General features: G+C 38.9%; 1 protein-coding gene across 1 annotated transcript; it reads right to left on the bottom strand.

Annotated features, from left to right (window-relative positions):
• Positions 1 to 2: 2 nt before the first annotated feature.
• LOC116306316 (ubiquitin carboxyl-terminal hydrolase 32) lies at positions 3 to 16,391 on the bottom strand. Its single transcript, XM_031716350.2, has 33 exons — positions 16,201 to 16,391; positions 15,976 to 16,103; positions 15,766 to 15,871; positions 15,556 to 15,671; positions 14,065 to 14,230; positions 13,858 to 13,989; positions 13,127 to 13,234; positions 12,373 to 12,482; positions 12,044 to 12,121; positions 11,819 to 11,902; positions 11,541 to 11,602; positions 10,531 to 10,636; positions 9,824 to 10,108; positions 9,355 to 9,495; positions 9,030 to 9,266; positions 8,571 to 8,642; positions 8,362 to 8,443; positions 8,067 to 8,147; positions 7,599 to 7,737; positions 7,181 to 7,286; positions 6,516 to 6,572; positions 6,282 to 6,398; positions 6,144 to 6,203; positions 5,791 to 5,905; positions 5,377 to 5,528; positions 4,115 to 4,795; positions 3,542 to 3,720; positions 2,761 to 3,078; positions 2,045 to 2,117; positions 1,733 to 1,960; positions 1,154 to 1,492; positions 696 to 788; positions 3 to 513 (listed from the first exon to the last, which is right to left on the bottom strand). Exons 1-33 carry the CDS (start codon positions 16,256 to 16,258, stop codon positions 343 to 345), a joined length of 4,980 nt encoding a protein of 1,659 aa, XP_031572210.2. The 5' UTR covers positions 16,259 to 16,391; the 3' UTR covers positions 3 to 342.
• Between the last annotated feature and the right edge of the window lie 1,355 nt (positions 16,392 to 17,746).

The following is a 17,746-nucleotide window of genomic DNA, read 5'->3' as shown; positions in this document are numbered from 1 at the left end:
AATTGAATCCACCGTGGTAAGTTTAATGACACCTTTGATAAAAAACCGTATTTTGAATTAATGTTACATGATGTGGAATTTTTTGGCAAAATTGAAGGTTAGAATAATATTACAACCAGTTTGGGTGATTTCACTCTGATGCGTGTAAATAATTAGTATTTACATTCCATTGAATTCTGTATTGCTACCGCCGTGTTGTGATTCTAGCTGTCATGGTAACATTAAATTATATCCAGCAATTCCTTATTGATTTTGTATTCTTCTTTTAATTCTTCTGGTAATTTCCAACTGTAGTCCGTGTGGGCTACCTGTGGCTATACCATAATATGTATTCGCGTGTATTTATTGTATTGAACACATTCGCTTCACATCGTTTTCGAATTCTTCGTCATCGCTTGCCGTCTCCGGCGTTGGGTCTTTAAATTTCGGCAAGAATTTTTCGGTATTAAGGTTTTCTTGTTCGTAAAATAACATGTAGGGTGAGTCTCTCTGCATTTTGGTCGCTTCGCATTCCTGAGATAGAAAAAAAGAAATTTGTTCGTACGATAACGCACATTTAAAAAGGCTCTAACGTAAATCGAAGCATGCAAAGGCACTTGGGATAGCATCATTCTCTGCATTACTTCTGTCGTCTCGGTTCTCACTAAATCACTGCATACGATTCTCTTCCGTCTCTAATACGAACTCATACGTACCTTGCAGCTACTGTCATTGTAGCAGTACCATTTTCCATTGGGGTTAATCGAATAGGAAATGTAATGACCACCCCCTAGGACACCAGAATGGCACTAAAAAATGACATCAAAAATTTAGTAAAATGGAATGGAAATGGGCTGGAGGGGAGGTATGAGGGTTGAATATTGGCCTTTCGGAGGTTGGGCGGAAAACTGGTAGCAAGTAGGACCCGCGCTGAACCAAGGCATCGTTTTAGAAGGACGCCATTTTTAAATGTGGCGAAAAGCTTTGTAAGCTCTCTTGAAAAGAAGACCGAAAACCATAGTAAATGTGACTTGATTTAAAATTTAAAACTTTTAAAACGAAAGAAAGAAATGGCGTCCCATAAATCACTCCCATGATTCAGAGCGCGTCCTTCTCGTTACCAGTTTTCCGCAGAACAATGGAAAGTCCAACCAATCAGATCGTTAATACGTACCGACATTGCATATAGCTTATACGTAGGGATATTGAAGGTCATGGACGATGCTCTGTTGCGACTCTCATCTAATTCTCTCTCCTCGTCAGTTTTCTTTGATCGTTCTTCAAGACCATCCCTCAAACTAGACCCATCACTGTACTTCCCAGACGACTCCAGAGGATGTGAGATGATTCCCGTACTAGGATGGACCTTGGCTGAGCCGATACTGGAGGTGGACGAGGTACGAGAGCTGTGTCTGCTTGCCTGGGTTAGATCCACTTGACTTGAACTGTTGAAGCTTGACGAGTTCCCTCTGCTACCTATACTGACTGTTTCTGAGGTATCTGTAGAGCTGACCTGCAAAACAACGAAAATCATATTAATACATTTGCTATTGTATTCTCAAAAGCACTGTCAGCCATATTGGAAAGGACTTTCCACAAGTAGCCGAGTGAATAAAATGTTTAAAATCAAAAAATGCTCAAAGGCCTGCATGATGACCTTGCCCAGCTTACAAAATGTCAAAGATCCTGGTGCGCAGTAGTAATGGGTTACCGAAGAGCCTTAACAAAATAATCAAAAGCCTGACTGGGTTACCTGTGCTTTGGACTGATTGCTGCCTGCAGCAACCTTTTCGTCATCTTCGCTACTTTTGACCGTTACCGTGGTAACGGTTGTATCGCCACTCCTTAGCGACGAATGACTGGTTGCCAATCGCTTGACCAGGAAGGCGGAAGGGTCGAACCCTACTTTTGGGTAGTTGACGATCTTGTTGGATTTGACCCAGTGACCATTGACGTACTGGAATCGTTTGAGGTGAATAACCTGAAAGAAAAGTTATTCAAAAGTGAGTACAGCAATGATTATCATTGAGCTATGATAAACTCGTGGTACGTGGTATGTTCTTACCAGTATGGGAGGCAAGCTCCAGATTTCCAGCTTCTTGACCGCAAGTCTGTGCTTTTTGCACTTGTTACAGTACCTGCAATATACAATCACCAAAAAAAGCGTCAAGTGCTGAAATAAAAAGGTTTCACTGATGGATCCAGTGTTTCAAAAAGTGAGGGTTCCAAAATGGCCGCCATGCAGAAAAACCGTTACGATTGGCTTCACAAAAGAGGGGTTCCACTTTCATTTTACTGGGCGTAAACAACATGATTGGCTTCACAAGATCTCACAAATTGGGGTTCCATGGCATCCACAGAACCATCCCTGGATCCTTCACGGGGTTTTACTTTCAGTATGGTCGCCTTGTGAGCAGCCAAGCTCTATTTAATACGGATCTCACCAAACTGTTGCGACACGTGAAAAATTTATCTCGTTACCACACCCTAATTCGTCTACTGAAACCCCTACTATTGTTACAGCAGTGCGTGTATTATAGTGTATAACTTACTGGTAATGTGCTAGATCCGAGACAGTGACAAAAGTAGGCGTGTCAATAGACAGCTTTGGGCGTGGTAGCGAGACATATCTTTGAAGTGTCGCCACAGTTCGACGAGATCCGTAGTAATAGCCAGTAGTCAGACAAGTTAGCGGCCACCTGACAATCATTTCCTTTATGTAGCCTAATAGTGGGGTTCAACCTTACAAACAAACAAGGCTAAAAGAGACTTGTTACTCACCAAAGCTCATCTTCACCCAACTCCTCTTCCTTAGTGAATGCTGTCAGACATTCATACAAGTCTATTGGTTCAGTCTGTAGCTTTCGGCTCTTTTCCAGACTCTCATGTTCAATAAAACTCTTCTCTTGAGATGACTGGTATCGTAGGTGAAGTGTTGTAGGGTCCCATTCTATGGCCAGGTAGGAGGTGGTGTTTCCAAATTCCTGGTCTGAACAGGAGATCAAACATCCTCTACAGAACCGATACCATGGACACCAGGAACAGGTTAAGCCATCTTTCTGGACTGCGCGCAGTTCGAATGGGTAATCACCACTGGAACTGGGGGAAATAAAAAAAACATTGACAAGAAGTTTACTTTCAAGGGTTTTGAATTTGATGGCTAGAATGCGGCAGCAATTACAAGAAACAGCGCGGTGCAATATCCGGTCTACAACTCATCGCATGATGACTTGTTTTGACAGCCAACGATATTCCACTCCAGCTGAGAGGGAAATTTTGTTTCAGCCAATCACAGCGCGTTTAGCAGTTTTGCCACCGGCCCTCGTTCCCAGGCTACTGTAAACCAACTTTTGCGTATTTTTCTGTTTTCTTTTTACTAGAATATAAAATACGTGCCTACAAGAAGCAGAAATGTGGAAAGGATAAAACAATCTGACCGCCAAGTTTGTTTCTTCTTTTAAGTTCCAAAAGTGCTTAAGGCCGGTCATTTTGTTTCCCACTCATGCTTTGCGCGCCGCGTTCACCCCTCAGCTGCAAAAACCACAAGAGTTCTGATACTGACCCATCTTTAGCGTTCTTATCTCCAGGAGCAGGTGCGCTTAGTAATCTTGATACTCGAGTCCATACTGCTTCGTACAGCTCACTTTGTTTTGTATGCGCCGTGCATGGTACGATGACAGGAATACCGAATAGACTGGGGTAGTTCTTTTGATGGGACAGGAAGTATGCATCTAGTCTTATCTAACGACACAATACAACGAATAGAGTTGTAAGCTTATTACTTCATCACTATTAAACGGGGAGCCTAGCTTAGGAGAAAGAGGAGAGGAAAAACATAATCAAAAGAAAGGGATTTAACCAAACTGTTCGCGTTATTGGAGGTCGAGTTGATATGGTAGGTTATTAAGGTAGAAATCCTGCCTAATATTAACGCAGAAAAGACCAGAATTTTTTTGTCCCAAAACTTACTTCACTTTCAAAACATTGGTGTCTCAAATTTGGCTAGGGTGTCCCAGATTATAAAATGTTATTGGAATTCCTAACTCCAACGCACTCTTTAATCCTATTATGCTTGGAAAACAGCGTCTTTAAACGTTAAGATCGGATGACACGATACTAGATGACACAAACTCACCATTTTTCGATGTATTGCCACAGCAAACCCATTAAAAGTGAAACCCACTCGAGACTGCGATGCAGGAGACGGTGACGAACCAGCGGTAGTTCTCTGAGGGTTACCCAACCTGGAGTTGTCCTCAGATCCATTACCAGATGCTGTAGTATTACAAGGAGATTGATCATTATTCAATACGATTCCCGAATCAGTATTTGAGACCGAACTCTGGGAAGAATCAGAAGACGATGACGATGATGATTTTCGAATTGCCATATTAAAACTGTATGACCCATTGGCTTTGGGGCTGATTTTCTTTTTAGGTTTGGGGCTAATTTTGCGCAAGATTCCCAAACTTTTTTTCTTTTTCACATCCTCGTTGAACCAATTTTCGTCCACATGGAGCGAATTGCTTGAATTAGATTTTGAATTTTGTCCATTTTGAATACCGTTAGTTTCTATTGCAGATATCGAGGTACTATTTTCTGTGGAATCCTCTTGTTTAGGTGTTATTTCCTCTTGAGTACACGAACTCATTTCTTCTGGAGCTGAGATGTTTGTATTTTGAATTGAAGTAAAGGTATTTTTAGTTCTAGATTTATCAGTATTTTCGTTGTCGATTGTAGATCGTGAAGGGATTTCGTAGGCGTAGAGAAAACCTCCCATGGCTGTACGAATCTTGATCGTATCGGCTGGTATATTCTGTAAAAAACAAACATATAAATCGTTTTCACTAGCAATACAAGCATAACACAAGAGGCAAGAGTTTCAACGCAAGCATAAGGATTATACCTTTTCTAGTTTTTTGAGCTGGCGCTTGCATTTGTCCTTGCGTCATTAGTGAAAACTGGGAGAAACCTTTTCTTTAGCGCAGGCCAGACCCTCCAGACCCTTTTTTCCGCTCTCCCTATGGAGTGAGTATTTTGGGGCTTTCATTCCATAAAGCTCCCAGCGTTTCAACAATTTTGAGGGTTTCATTGCTCTTTTTTAAGGTCTTCTTTTTTTTGTGGGGAGTGGTTTTGTAAAGTTCATAGCAAGCTTATGAGAATAGATAACTGAGTGCATCTTGGTGAACGAAAGAGAAAAACAGTGGGAGATGTTCATAGGCAAGCCCAATGTATATGAAGATATTAACCTACTGTCACCCTACATTATAACGGGGCCCAGAGAAACCATATAGAGAGTTGGTGTAAGGCTCAGTTTACCTTTCCGTCCACACCCTCCCTTCCTCACTCCCTTCCACCCTCGTATTTAACGACATGCACGGTCCCCGTCCAACACACCTTGACTGTTGCGCCATAGACTTCAACGAGTAACAGATTCTTAGGGTCGATGTTGCAATACTTTGACAATCCTTTCTTGATAGCTTTGTATTTATCATCGTTGTCTAAAAGAAGCCCATACTTGGTCGGAGTAACTCCCTCAAGAGGTACAACTGAACAAAAAATAGCCGGAATACTGATTATCATAAGGTAGCCTACACAGACGTTTAGCGAGGTCACGCAACGTTGTGACAAGGTGACGACCATGATAACGTCTGCTTAGCTAGGGGAATGTGTGACGCCTGATACTTTTCGAGTATTGTAGAAAATCTTGCGCAAGAAAAAAGTATGCGGTAAAACGAATAGTGACGTGACAAAGTGACAACGTCTGTGTAGGAAATTAGGGGAATTCAAGCATCAAATGGAAAAACTTACAAACAACTTCAACGTAGATGGAGTTGTCCATCGGTAGAGGAAGAGAAAGGAATGTGAATGGATCGAATCTTGAGCTGACGTATCCACACTCTAAACACCGCACTTGAGACTTTAACTGTAATATATAACAAATCATATCATCAGTTGTCTGGTGGAGGTGCGTTAGTTATGATATATCAGCAGGAGTGTAGCCAGGATTTTGCCTTGAAGGGGGGGGGGGGGGGGGGTAAGAACATCGGTAAGTCGAGATTATCACGTGACTACTTGGACAGACAGACAGACTACTTAGGTGTTTAAGTTTCTACGAGGAAGGCCCTCTTATAAGCTTTGAAAAAAGGATCGCTAAACATTACCTGGCCTTGAAACAAATCCACTACAATAGACTGGTTACGCTTGAAATGATTATCCCAGGCCTGTGGAAGACGAACAGAAATGTTAACATGATTGTCTGTTTGATTTTCGCAAACGAATAAAGTTACTGGAATGCTTACCTCTTGAGACACGATTTCATCGGGCCTGCCATCGCTATCCTTTAACTCGATGTACGGCTTGTCGTGGACCCTGTTGAGATCTTCATGAAGTCCATCCAACAAGAAAGAAAGGAATTCCTTAAAACAGAGAAAAAAATAATATCAATGAATGATACGATTTGAAAAGGTTTATTGCGGCGATAGGGTACTCGTCCATTTTGTATAATTATTTACGAGACGGACGGATGAACTAACCTGTGAATCGTGTTGCTGAAAGCCATTGAATCTCGGCGCATAACGTCCAATTGTCCACTGCAAAAGAAACAGAGAAGTCAAATACACCATAACACCATATTCTTTATTGTCCCATGACTAGGAGGTCATAAACTAGCTTGAGGAAACCCCTGTGATCCCCTAAGCAAATCTCTCAAAACTCAATACCCAGTTACAAACATCTCGAATGCTTAGTTAGGACGAAACTCATGGGAAAACAAGAGCGAATTGTCTGCATTCCCTGTCGACATGGCATTGGTTATCACCACCTATATGTCAAATACACCATATCATGGTTTCTATCCCATATTCAAAGCCCAACAAAAATCCTGAATGCTAAGCTAGGACAAACTCAAACAAGCATGGGGGGAAATGACGCCAGAGTCAATTGTCTGTATTCCCTGTCGACATGGCATTGGATATCACCACCTATATGTCAAATACACTATATCATGGTCGCAAGTTAGGTTTTTGTCCCTTATTCAAAGACCAACAAAAATCCTGAATGCTAAACTAGGACGAAACTCAAACAAGCATGGGGAAAAAATAGCGCCAGAGTCAATTGTCTGTATTCCCTGTCGATGTGGCATTAGTTATGAACACCTGAATGTAAACGTTCTGTTGATCATAGAGATACAGTTACTTACCCTTAGTTTTAGTGGTGCAAGGCTTCTAGAACTACCACTCCAAAGATCCTCTACAAGATCACCATAACGACGTGCAATATGTCCTTTCATACCCAACGGATTAGCCCTGTATGTTAGTAATACATATATCCAGAGTTTAGACATGTAGGGTTCAAGTAAGACAGCCAGTTGCAGTGTTAGATGACACTGGCAAGAAGAGTATCATGGTGTCTTTTTTACTGACGACACACATGCCAAAAGTTAGATCATGAGGGCCAATAATGGTGTTATATGCCTCAACACTGTGACCAGGGTTCGATTCCTGGAATAGTTTTTGTGGTTAGAGCTGTTTTGTGGACTTCACAGGTTTTTCTCATCCCTCCAATGGACAGAGACCGCTTAATCAATATTGTTATTTTTGTTCGAGGTATAATTTTACCTATTTAGTTCATAGTAGTGACAGCGATTAATGAAATACTGTGTCAATGGCTGTGTGTTGCTGAGACACTGCAGGGCGGAGTTCATGAAGCATGTGTTGCCAAGGTTACTCAAACCTGTTGCTCCTTTCTCGGTAGGATCTGAAAATGATCAATCAAAAGTGGATCAGATTACTTGCCATCCAGCAAAGCCTTCACTATGGGACCATGAACTGAATTTATTTGTTAGTGAGGTGATATATCAGCACATTATAGTCTTGAGCTGCATAACAGTGTAACTAAATTCCAGTACCAGTGTATCGAATCCCATTTTTCCGATTTCCATTTTTCATTTCTCATGTTTTCAGTTCCCATTTTTTTCCATTTCCATTTTCAGCTCCCATTCTACCCTGTTCAAGTATACTTCCCCTCCCCCTCTGTATGACCTGGTTTTGATTCCATTCATGGTATCTATTGGACCCTGTTCTTACCATGGTTTAACTTCTCCCTCAGGCTTTTACTCGTTGCTAGGGATGACATTTCTTCAGGCCAGCTCATGTCTCTATTACGAACTATGAAACAAAAGGTACAAGACACAAACTTGGTTACTGAGTTGTGTGAAGTGACTAAAAAAGCCTGTTTATGTTTCAAAAAGACATCATCGTCATCACCACCACTATCATCATCACTATGATTAATATTGTCATCATTATCATCACCACTACCACTATCATTATCATATCACTATGACAAATGTTGTCATCATCATCATCATCATCCTCATACCTTCTAGTAGTAAAGCCATGTTATCAGAGATGCCAAGCTGTTCTAGGGTTTTTGCTTCATCTTCCAGTAGTGTTAAAGAATTCTGAAATTCATTTCAAAACAACTATTAACTAATGCAAGTGCTTTTTACAGTAACAGCTTAAGGACGTGTGCGTGTGGACAATAGTATGCACTGCCCTTAAGGCACTCAGAGTCTGACAATATCTTACATCAGTTTCCATGATCCAAAGTCTCAGGTCCTCAGCCCGTATCCTTAGTCTTCCACTCGTGTACTCAAGGACCTGTAGTAAAGTTATTGCAATTATTAGTATTACGACTTACTATTAGAAGCTTGATTATTTCCATTCCATCAATACATCGCTGTTATTAGCCCACCTGTTTCTAATTTTCTAATTAGCCCCAACCTAATTCTCTAATTTAAACCAATTTCCCAACACTTCACCATCACTTCTTCAACACCTCCCCACCATACATTGTCCAAAGCATGACTTGAAAAGGCATTAAAAATCATTGTCTGTTGACTGGTTGACTGAAGAATGGCAACTTATTGCCCAATGCATCTTTATCATAAATATTGGGCGATCATTGGCTGACATATGGTCGGACACACTGGCCATAGAGTACACAAATACATATAAAATATACCCCTCTATACACTAAATTCCAACCTGTTGCAGGGTATTCATGCGACTGAATGCAGCAAGGAAAGCCAAGTATTTCTTAGGAGGTGCATGACTAGCAGTCATGGAGTTGGAACTGAAGCCAAAAGTACTGAGTCCAAAGCCAACTCCCGTCCAGGTGGTGATGCCGCCACGGGTAGGGGGCGGAGCATGACGGAATATTCTGATACTAATGGGAAACAGCTCAAGCTCTGGTGTTGTGTCTCCATTAGTTGGAATGATAACCTATCAGAAGGAAAAAAGATGAAGGGACGTTCTTGATAAATATACCCAATTTCACGCCTAGGAATCTTAGGAGACGATGAATACTTACAGTCCTTGGAAGGGCTGGTCCACCGCCATACCACTGGAGTAAAGCCCTCCATACTGGTTCAGGAAGAATCTCAAAGTCTCTTCCTCTACTAAGGGGTACAGTTCTCTTCAGCTTACCACCTTCTCCTGTCAATACTGTTATCTGTTAAAACAACACACTGAGGTTATAATATCAGAGCTTAAAATTAACAGGGGCCACAGGTAGCCCAAGCTTGGTTTCTGTTATGTCCTGTTATAAGGAAATGTATGAGGATTCATCAAAAATTTCAATAAAATCATTGAAACGTGAAATACCTGTGCAGGGGTTTGAACAAAAATCATCCAAATTTTCACTGAAACTTCACTGAAATAATCCTTAATTGGCTACTTATCACTGTTTTAAAGTTTTTCTTGACATTCCAATAGAAACTATTATATTTTTGCAAATTTTGAAAGGAGTCTGTGACATCATCTACCTGTGTATGGCTTACCTTCCTGGTTTCTGTTTCAATCAACGACGTATTATCAATCTGTCCTGGCCCATTATTAACCACATCATTCCCCACTATACAGTAACCATTAGCTGTTCCATTGGCTGGGGAGACTGCAGTATTACCATACATAGGATGGGACTCCCTTCGACCAATGGTCTTTGTACGGAGGGTGTCAGCAGGCCATGCTTGACTAGAAGAGGTTGATGAAGAGGACACTTGGTTGGCTTTAGAAGGTATCATTCCATTACGTTTCATGGACCCTGTTGAAGATCTCCTTGTAGGCTATAAACAAAGGAATTTAATAACATAAGGAGTGCATTTATAGCATGGAAGGATCTACAATACATACATTAAGAACCCTTTTAAAAGGAACCTTTGCAAATCAAGGTAGATTATCGCTAGGTGTCTGTAATAGCGAGCGTCTGTAATGATGAGAGTTACAGTCTTTTTTTTGTAATTTTTTTTAAACAGAGATTTTAATACTGTCCATAATAGCAAGGTGTCTGTAATATCAGGTGTCCTTAAAGCAAGAGTTGACGACATTGTATGTAAATCTATTGCATTCTTTTGTTGTTCTAATCTATTGTTCTGGGTGCGATTCATTGTATTTTAATGAATATGCCACATCACCTGCTTGATACATAGGCTCCTACCTGGAGTACAGGAGGGAACTAACACACAACTCTACTTATATCATTGCATACCTGATAGTTGACATATTCTTTCCATGTTCTCCACCAAGACATAGATATCAGATACCAGATAGTGCCTGGCTTCAGTCCTGCCTGGTTTTCTCTCTCAAGCCACCCTCTTTAAAAAAAATTGATATTGAAGATCAATATCAATGTTTATCTCTGTAATGTCACATTATGTCATCACATATTCTCATCTTTTTATGTCATCACAGGTCGTCGTTGGTCGTATTTATGTCATTTAATTAACCTCCTCTGTTGATACCATCAACTGACTGTCATTTACCGGCGTTTGCATTGCTACGCCGCCACCCAAGACAAAAATGGCGACGTGCACTCTGCAATAGACTGCAAACAAGTTGACATCAATTACATGCGCTTGGATCGGCCCGGAAAGGCCCAGTGAGTGTGGCTCATAATACTTGTAAACAATCAACCGAAGTTTTGGCGCCTTTTTAATCACACACGCATGTAAATGGCGTCAACGTGTTAGATTGACGGCAGTCTATTGCAAAGTGCACGTCACGATTTTTGTCTCGGGTGGCAGAGTAGCAATGCAAACGCTGGTAACTCTTGAGAATGATTGCAATCCGCTGAGCATTAAAATCATTAATTCAGTTCAAAATGCAATGACATGATGCGAGAGCAATGACATAATGTGAGAGCGCTCGCCTCTCACCAATGCGACCCGGGATTGAGTCCCGACAAGCTCGATGTTGTATGTGAGTTGAGTTGTTCGTTGGTTCTCTCCTGTGCTTCAAGGGTTTTCTGGGTTCTCCAGTTTTCCTCCCTCCGCAAAAATCAACGTCTAAATTCCAATTGGAATCCAGTGGAAGAAGAGCCACTCTGTGGAATCCACTGTTAATCCCATTATTATTAAAATCTCCCTAAAGATATTGTTTGTTTGTTTGTTTTTTTGATTGACAGTCATTGAAATTCTAGTCGGCAAATGAGACATCAAACTTTGCGGGTCATACTTCAGTATAATGTTAATAAGCAAACAGACATGCATGCAGTCTTACCTAACAACTTGCAGTTCAATTTCAGTGGATGATGGTTTTAGTCCCAATATAATGTGACAAACCTAAATAATGTAAGAGGTTTTATTAATATAATTATCGCTCATCACAAGAAGTGAGTCACCTGGATTACAACAAAGGTACCCAGCACTGTTAGGGTATGAAAATGATGACTTCCATTGAGCCAATCACAGATCATGACATCATTGGCCATCCAATGAAAATGATCATCAGACACAGCACCAAGATACTGTATGTGTATGAGCAAGCTACATTCTTACCTGGACCAAAAGCTTTGGGAAGAACAAAGAAAACCTATGTTCACTGGCCCATCTCTGGTAATCTTGCAGATCTATATGACCGTCCTGTCGATACAAGGAGGGACATTTTTCTAGTTAAATTTCTGGACTGAGGATTCTCACAGGGATCATCCTTTGGACCACTGAGTAACGTATCCAAATATGAAAGGCATTTGCACATGATAAATTATCCAAGGCATGTCTTACCTTCTCTTTTTCACAATTTGACAAAATTTCCTCTGCCATTAGACTTGGATTTTTTTCCAAAGACTGAACCTTTGAATCCTGTTTGTGCAATAAAACAATTTACAATCAGACAAAATTGGCAATAAATCAACAACATCTTTTGGAAAAATCACACCTCAGGACAACATCACTGACTTCATTCAACTCAAATCCTCAGTTATGGTGTTCAATAATTATAACAAAAGCAAGAACACAACTGTAGTGTATGCATGTTTTTTGGTGTTTTTCTTTTTTTTTTTAATTGAAAATTCAAATTGCAATACTGAATGATTATAGACAATAACAATTACCTTATCAGAAGAGCTGTCCTGTCTGATTTCCAGTAGAGTTTGACACAATAATGTTATTTCTTCCTTGGACAACAGCCCATCTCCATCAGCATCAAATACTTTGAAGCAAACTAGAGTATAGATCAACATAAACATACATGTAGTTACATGAGTCCGGTTATATCAAACCTTCTGGAGATCAGGGAAAAGGCTCAAATTAAAATAATCATAGGGGTTTGACATATCCAGGGTAAAATCGTAGCAACCCAAGTCCATGTTACAAAGCCTCAAATTTGAAATATTTTGGGGGTTTTTTTATTTTGTAGTGTTATAATTGACTGAAGACAATCAGTTTTAATTTTTAGTTAAAAGACCCAAAGAGAGGTGGGCTAAAAGAATCTTTACATAACATTATTTTGTATTTAAGAAAAAAGACAAAGCTTCCCCAAAGTTGCCAGTGCCCTGCCTGCTCTACCTCCTACACGTATCAACTTTCTATTCTTGTAAGGAAATCAAAATTTCAAAAAAGTAGTTCAAATGTATTAGAGGCTTTATTGCGTACAGTCAACTCTTGCCTTGCAGGAACCCCAATATTAAGGACACCTCACTATTACGGACAGGAGCAAATTCCCCCGGTGCTTTAAATAGTGACAAAGAAAAGACTGCAATTAACTCTCTATTGTGGATGCTCATCGTTACAGACAACAACTCCCAAGGGTATCTGCTTCAAAGAGAGTTTAGTGTAAATTGTTTAGAACTGTAAACGTTATCTTACACTGATGTCGTTCATTACTCGATCCTCTACAGCATGATGATATTCCGCATGCCATTTCTCTGAAGTCTATGTGACCATCGCCATTCTCATCAAATGCCTTGAAGAGACCTGGAAAAAAACATGCATTAAAACTTGTAAATATTTGCTTTAATCTTCTCGTTATGCATATGCATTATTATTTAAAACATTTAAATGAATCACCCTCTAATTTTAACAATAGCACTTAATAGCCAGTGGCTAACAAGGGAAGTATAGGTGGTGTCCACTGCTAATTCGCCCCCTCTCGGCAATGTGGCCCTGGTTTAAGTCCTTCCAGTCTTGGTGTCATGTTAGTAGAATTTTCCTGGGTTTTCCTCCTGCCTCAAAAATCAACTACTAAATTCTAATTTGATCTTTGGGCTTTCACCTAAGCCAAGCTTTGCTGTGATTGTCCCACGCTGTTATACAACAGCGAAAGCTTTATAGATATTCAATTTTTTTTAGATTTTTTAAACTTTGACCCTCTTGTTCCATGATCAATTTGGAATATTGTGTAGAGGAAGGATTTAACAGCAGAACCCAGAGAAAACCCTCAAAGCACAGGGAATAAACAGAAAGTAATGCAGCTTGCATTATGATGGCAGATCCAGGGGTAGAAGCTGGGGCCCTCGGCAGTGAGATGCAGTAACATTAGCAATGCACATCCCCAACCCACCTAACGAAACTGTCATAATACCATACCAATACCATACCTGGACAGACCACACTTGGTATTGGAGGTGAAACCAACTTTGTAAATGTCTCCAAGTCAAACTTCCCAGTCTTGGAAGATGATTTCAAATTCCAATATTTCTTTTCCAACTCTATAATGTCCCCTTCATGTACTGAAGAAAAATAAGATGCCAATGATTAGAGAATAACAAGAATCTTAAGATGCATACACAATCACAATTACTTACAATGAGTAACAGTAGCCAAGGTTTGATAGAATGTAGGTGCCTCACTATTGTCAGTCAACTGCACACTACAACCATTACTGACAACGAGCAGCCATGTTGTTAGGGATGAGATGTCTTGATTCCTGGATATCCACTTCGAGAACTCCTCAAATGTCAACTTGTCCACCTAAAAGTAAAAGATGGATTTAATTCATATACTATGTTATTACAGCCACGAATAATTTGCTTGACAAATGTACATGTAGTGTAATGGCCTTATGCACCTTCTGGTGATGATGATATTATACCATACAGTACGTCTTTATTAAAGTTTTGATTAATTTGCCTGAGAAAAGTTCATACACATTTTACGAACTCTGCCACACCAGATAAGTTAAATGAAAAACATGATACTGGGAATATGATTGGGAATATGGATGGGAAAGGTATGCAAGATTCAGCACTGAAAACACTCAAAAAGTATGAGTGTTTTCATCACTTCCTGTAGTATGTATTACTGAACTGGACAAGAAAAAAGCTGTTCTTCTTTCTTTAGTAAAATAACACATCAAAACATAAATATGGGGGAATTTTAAGGACTAATTTATTTTTTAGTATCTATTGATATTTATTGAATGGGTCAATTCCAATAATTCTTGAATATATGTATGTGGAATTATATACATTATTTGTGTGTCAATATCATATACAGACTTTATTCAATCTTGCGAAGAAAAATAGTGGACAAACGATAATAATAACTTAACCAGTAAATAAAAAATGATAAATTTAAATTCTTTATACACAATACAATTATTTCCCATTATTGTTTTTTTTTTTTTTTTTTTTATTTTTGAAGCACTTAAAAATTTTGAGGAAATCTTTGTACATTTGCATTTTTTTTTTCCGTTATTTTTTCCCGTTTCGTTGAGAACATCATTCAAGCTTTAAATTATTCTCTTTATATCCACTAGCTATTAAGACAAGCAATAAAATGGTTGTCAAAACTGATAGCCATACTTTTGAATGAACTATACGCTATTTACGTAAGAGTATTATTTGGAAACAAAGTATACTAAACAATATCAATAAATGTCTAAACAATTGAACAGGTGAAATCAAATCGACACACGAACATAAAATCACTAACATTAACTATAAAAATGGAATTTTTAGATAATTTAACTCATAAATACTTCAATTCTAACACGATCTTGAGTAAAGTTTATTATGATTAGGTTTACGAGGGAGTTTAGATCTTACGGTAAGGGATAAATAAACTGGAAAATATTTGATAACGATTAATCCAATTACGAACAAAAAAGGTGAAAGCGGAGTTATAATGAGTGCTTAGAGTTTGGATTTTTTTAATTTTGCTTTTTAGCATTTGTAGTTTATAGTAATTCTGCTTACTTTCTCCTTTTTCTTGATCTGTCAGAAGTAATGATAATTAGGAAAACATTGTAACGATCGCAAAGTTAAGGTTATGTCAATCTATGATTTTCTACTCACCTGAGAAAAACATTCGCTCACTACAGCAGGGACAGTTCCTTCGCTTGCAAGAATTACATTTCCAAGGCTTTCTTTTGTCACACTATTGGCATCGCTGGAATACACGTTGAAAATAACTATAATACAAGAAATCAAGACAATTTTAAGCCAGAGTTGACCATTACTTGGGAAACTTTCATTGACTTCAAGTTGTGTTTTTACTCATCTTACATTTTATTTTCTCTTCTCTTGTACCTCTGGTCAACAATACTAATCCTGATAATAAGTTTACAAAGGTAATGCCTTTGGCTGTTCCTCCAAAAGCTGAATAAATTTGCTGCAGAGAAAAAGATAAAAATCAAAGAGAGTTAAATCGGTGATCGGTCCGTGGATGGAAAACGTAATGCAATTTTTAACTGCGTTTGAAGGAGAAAAGATCACCTCGGATACTTTCGCTGGTACACAATCTCCTAGGACTTCTTTCATAAACATAGGCTGTCCCATTAATCCATTGACACCCGAGGTTCGTTTAAAAGCCAGACGAAGTCTCTGCGTTTCTTCATCAGTAACTGCAAGTAAATAAACAAACCAAAACATTGATCAGCTAAGCTGTTTCGCCACATCTCGAAACCTCATGGACCAGCTGAGCAAGAGTTAGGTTTTTACCTCGCTTTATCGCTTCCTCGTAAGGAAGGAAGCAAAGTTTTGACTCTTTCAGCCCCATAACTCTCTTGTCGTGGTAGAACTACATGTCTCGGGTCTTGCTGAGGTTAAATAAAGCCGTATAAGGTTGAGATACAACAGTACTAGTTGTCTTGTTTTGTGCCACCTTGCTAACCGCTTCCTCCTTCCTTCGAGCAGCGCGTGACGTTAATAGCCTCGACTACAAGTGGACGAGGGGGATAGGGGAGAATGGGACTAGATATATAAAATAAAATAAAATAAGAAATAAAATAAAATAAGAGGTAAAAATGAAATGAAATTCTTATTTAAAACAAAACAAATTGAATGACATGAAATAAAATAACATAAAAGAATATATGATAACATTGAGTGAAATAAAATCAACGAAACGAAACAAAATAAAATAAAATAATTAAATTAAATCTATAAAATAAAACGAATTTAAAAAAGAAAAAAGGAAAAAATTCACTCTCGAATCACGTTCTTGCCGTCGTTTGATGACCTTGATGCAATGATGACATTGTATATCCTACTTGTTTGGGCTTCCTGTGTATTCTATGCTATTTTAGGCGTTCTTTGTAATCCGAATTTTAAGTAATCAAGTACCATGCACCAAAAAAGCTTACCAAAGTATATTTGACGGTAGTTGTAGCGAGATCGGAGTTATTATATTCAATATTTAGACTACGATTGTTGGAGTTTTCAAGTCAATAGTCTGGGTAAGTACGTAATTTTACGGTGTTTTTTTTTTGAGCTACGGCAACAAAGCGATGTTCGCTCGATGTTTGCAAATGAGTTTTTGTCAAAATTCGCTCAACAAAGCTTTCATTCTAATCGGTCGATCGGCCGTTATGAACGAAAATGTTGTCGAAATTGGGGCTTAGGGGAGTAGTTATTTTTCGTAGAGAAAGCATGAATTTTTTTGGTTGATTTCCTTTGGACTGGCTTGCGAAGTAGTTTCGCAAATCACTCTCTGATCCCAGCTCTGATATACTTTGCAGAATTCTTACATAACCATTTTTTTTACTCATATTCCATTGGAAACCATTCGTTGATCTTCTTTCTATGAATTCTTTGCGGAATTTCGTAAAAAAAGGGGGAAAACTTATAAAATTATAATAGAGGTCAAGGTATTCATGGATAGAAGTGGCATTTATAATTGCTGTGCAAGCGTTTATACACTACTGCAAGTTTGCTTGTATAACATGACTCAGCATTTACAATATTTTTGAGTACAAGATGTGGTTTATGGTATGCTTATCGTCAGTTCAAGTTCGAATACTACAACAAATTTTTTTTCTTGCACAATTTTTCTTAGGTTCTAACTATATCCCTGTAAATCTTTTGAATAATGTCAAAACTTCAATTTCACCCTCTGTTGACCCCATAGCATCTGCTACTAGCTGACTAGTCTGCTACTAGAGTATCTTGGTCATAACTTAAAGGGGGAGGGTGGGTACGATATTGGTAAAATTTTCATATTTTGAAAAACAATAATTCTGAAGTTCAGGATTGCACTAAAGCAAAA

This window comes from Actinia tenebrosa, unplaced genomic scaffold, assembly GCF_029948245.1.
Source record: "Actinia tenebrosa isolate PJP-AT-01 unplaced genomic scaffold, QUT_ActTen_1.0 PGA_scaffold1__47_contigs__length_23844297, whole genome shotgun sequence".
Taxonomy (NCBI): Eukaryota; Metazoa; Cnidaria; class Anthozoa; order Actiniaria; family Actiniidae; genus Actinia; species Actinia tenebrosa.
Note: the sequence above shows the minus strand (reverse complement) of the source record. Positions and strands in the feature narration are given on the sequence as shown.

Excerpts from the sequence above, each read along its gene's own strand:
- LOC116306316 (XM_031716350.2), bottom strand. The coding sequence starts at position 16,258 with ATGGGGCTGAAAGAGTCAAAACTTTGCTTCCTTCCTTACGAGGAAGCG. Across the intron at positions 15,872-15,975 it reads TACCAGCGAAAGTATCCGAG|CAAATTTATTCAGCTTTTGG; the intron begins GTGATCTTTTCT and ends TTTTCTCTGCAG. Across the intron at positions 3,721-4,114 it reads TGGCAATACATCGAAAAATG|ATAAGACTAGATGCATACTT; the intron begins GTGAGTTTGTGT and ends TTGTGTCGTTAG.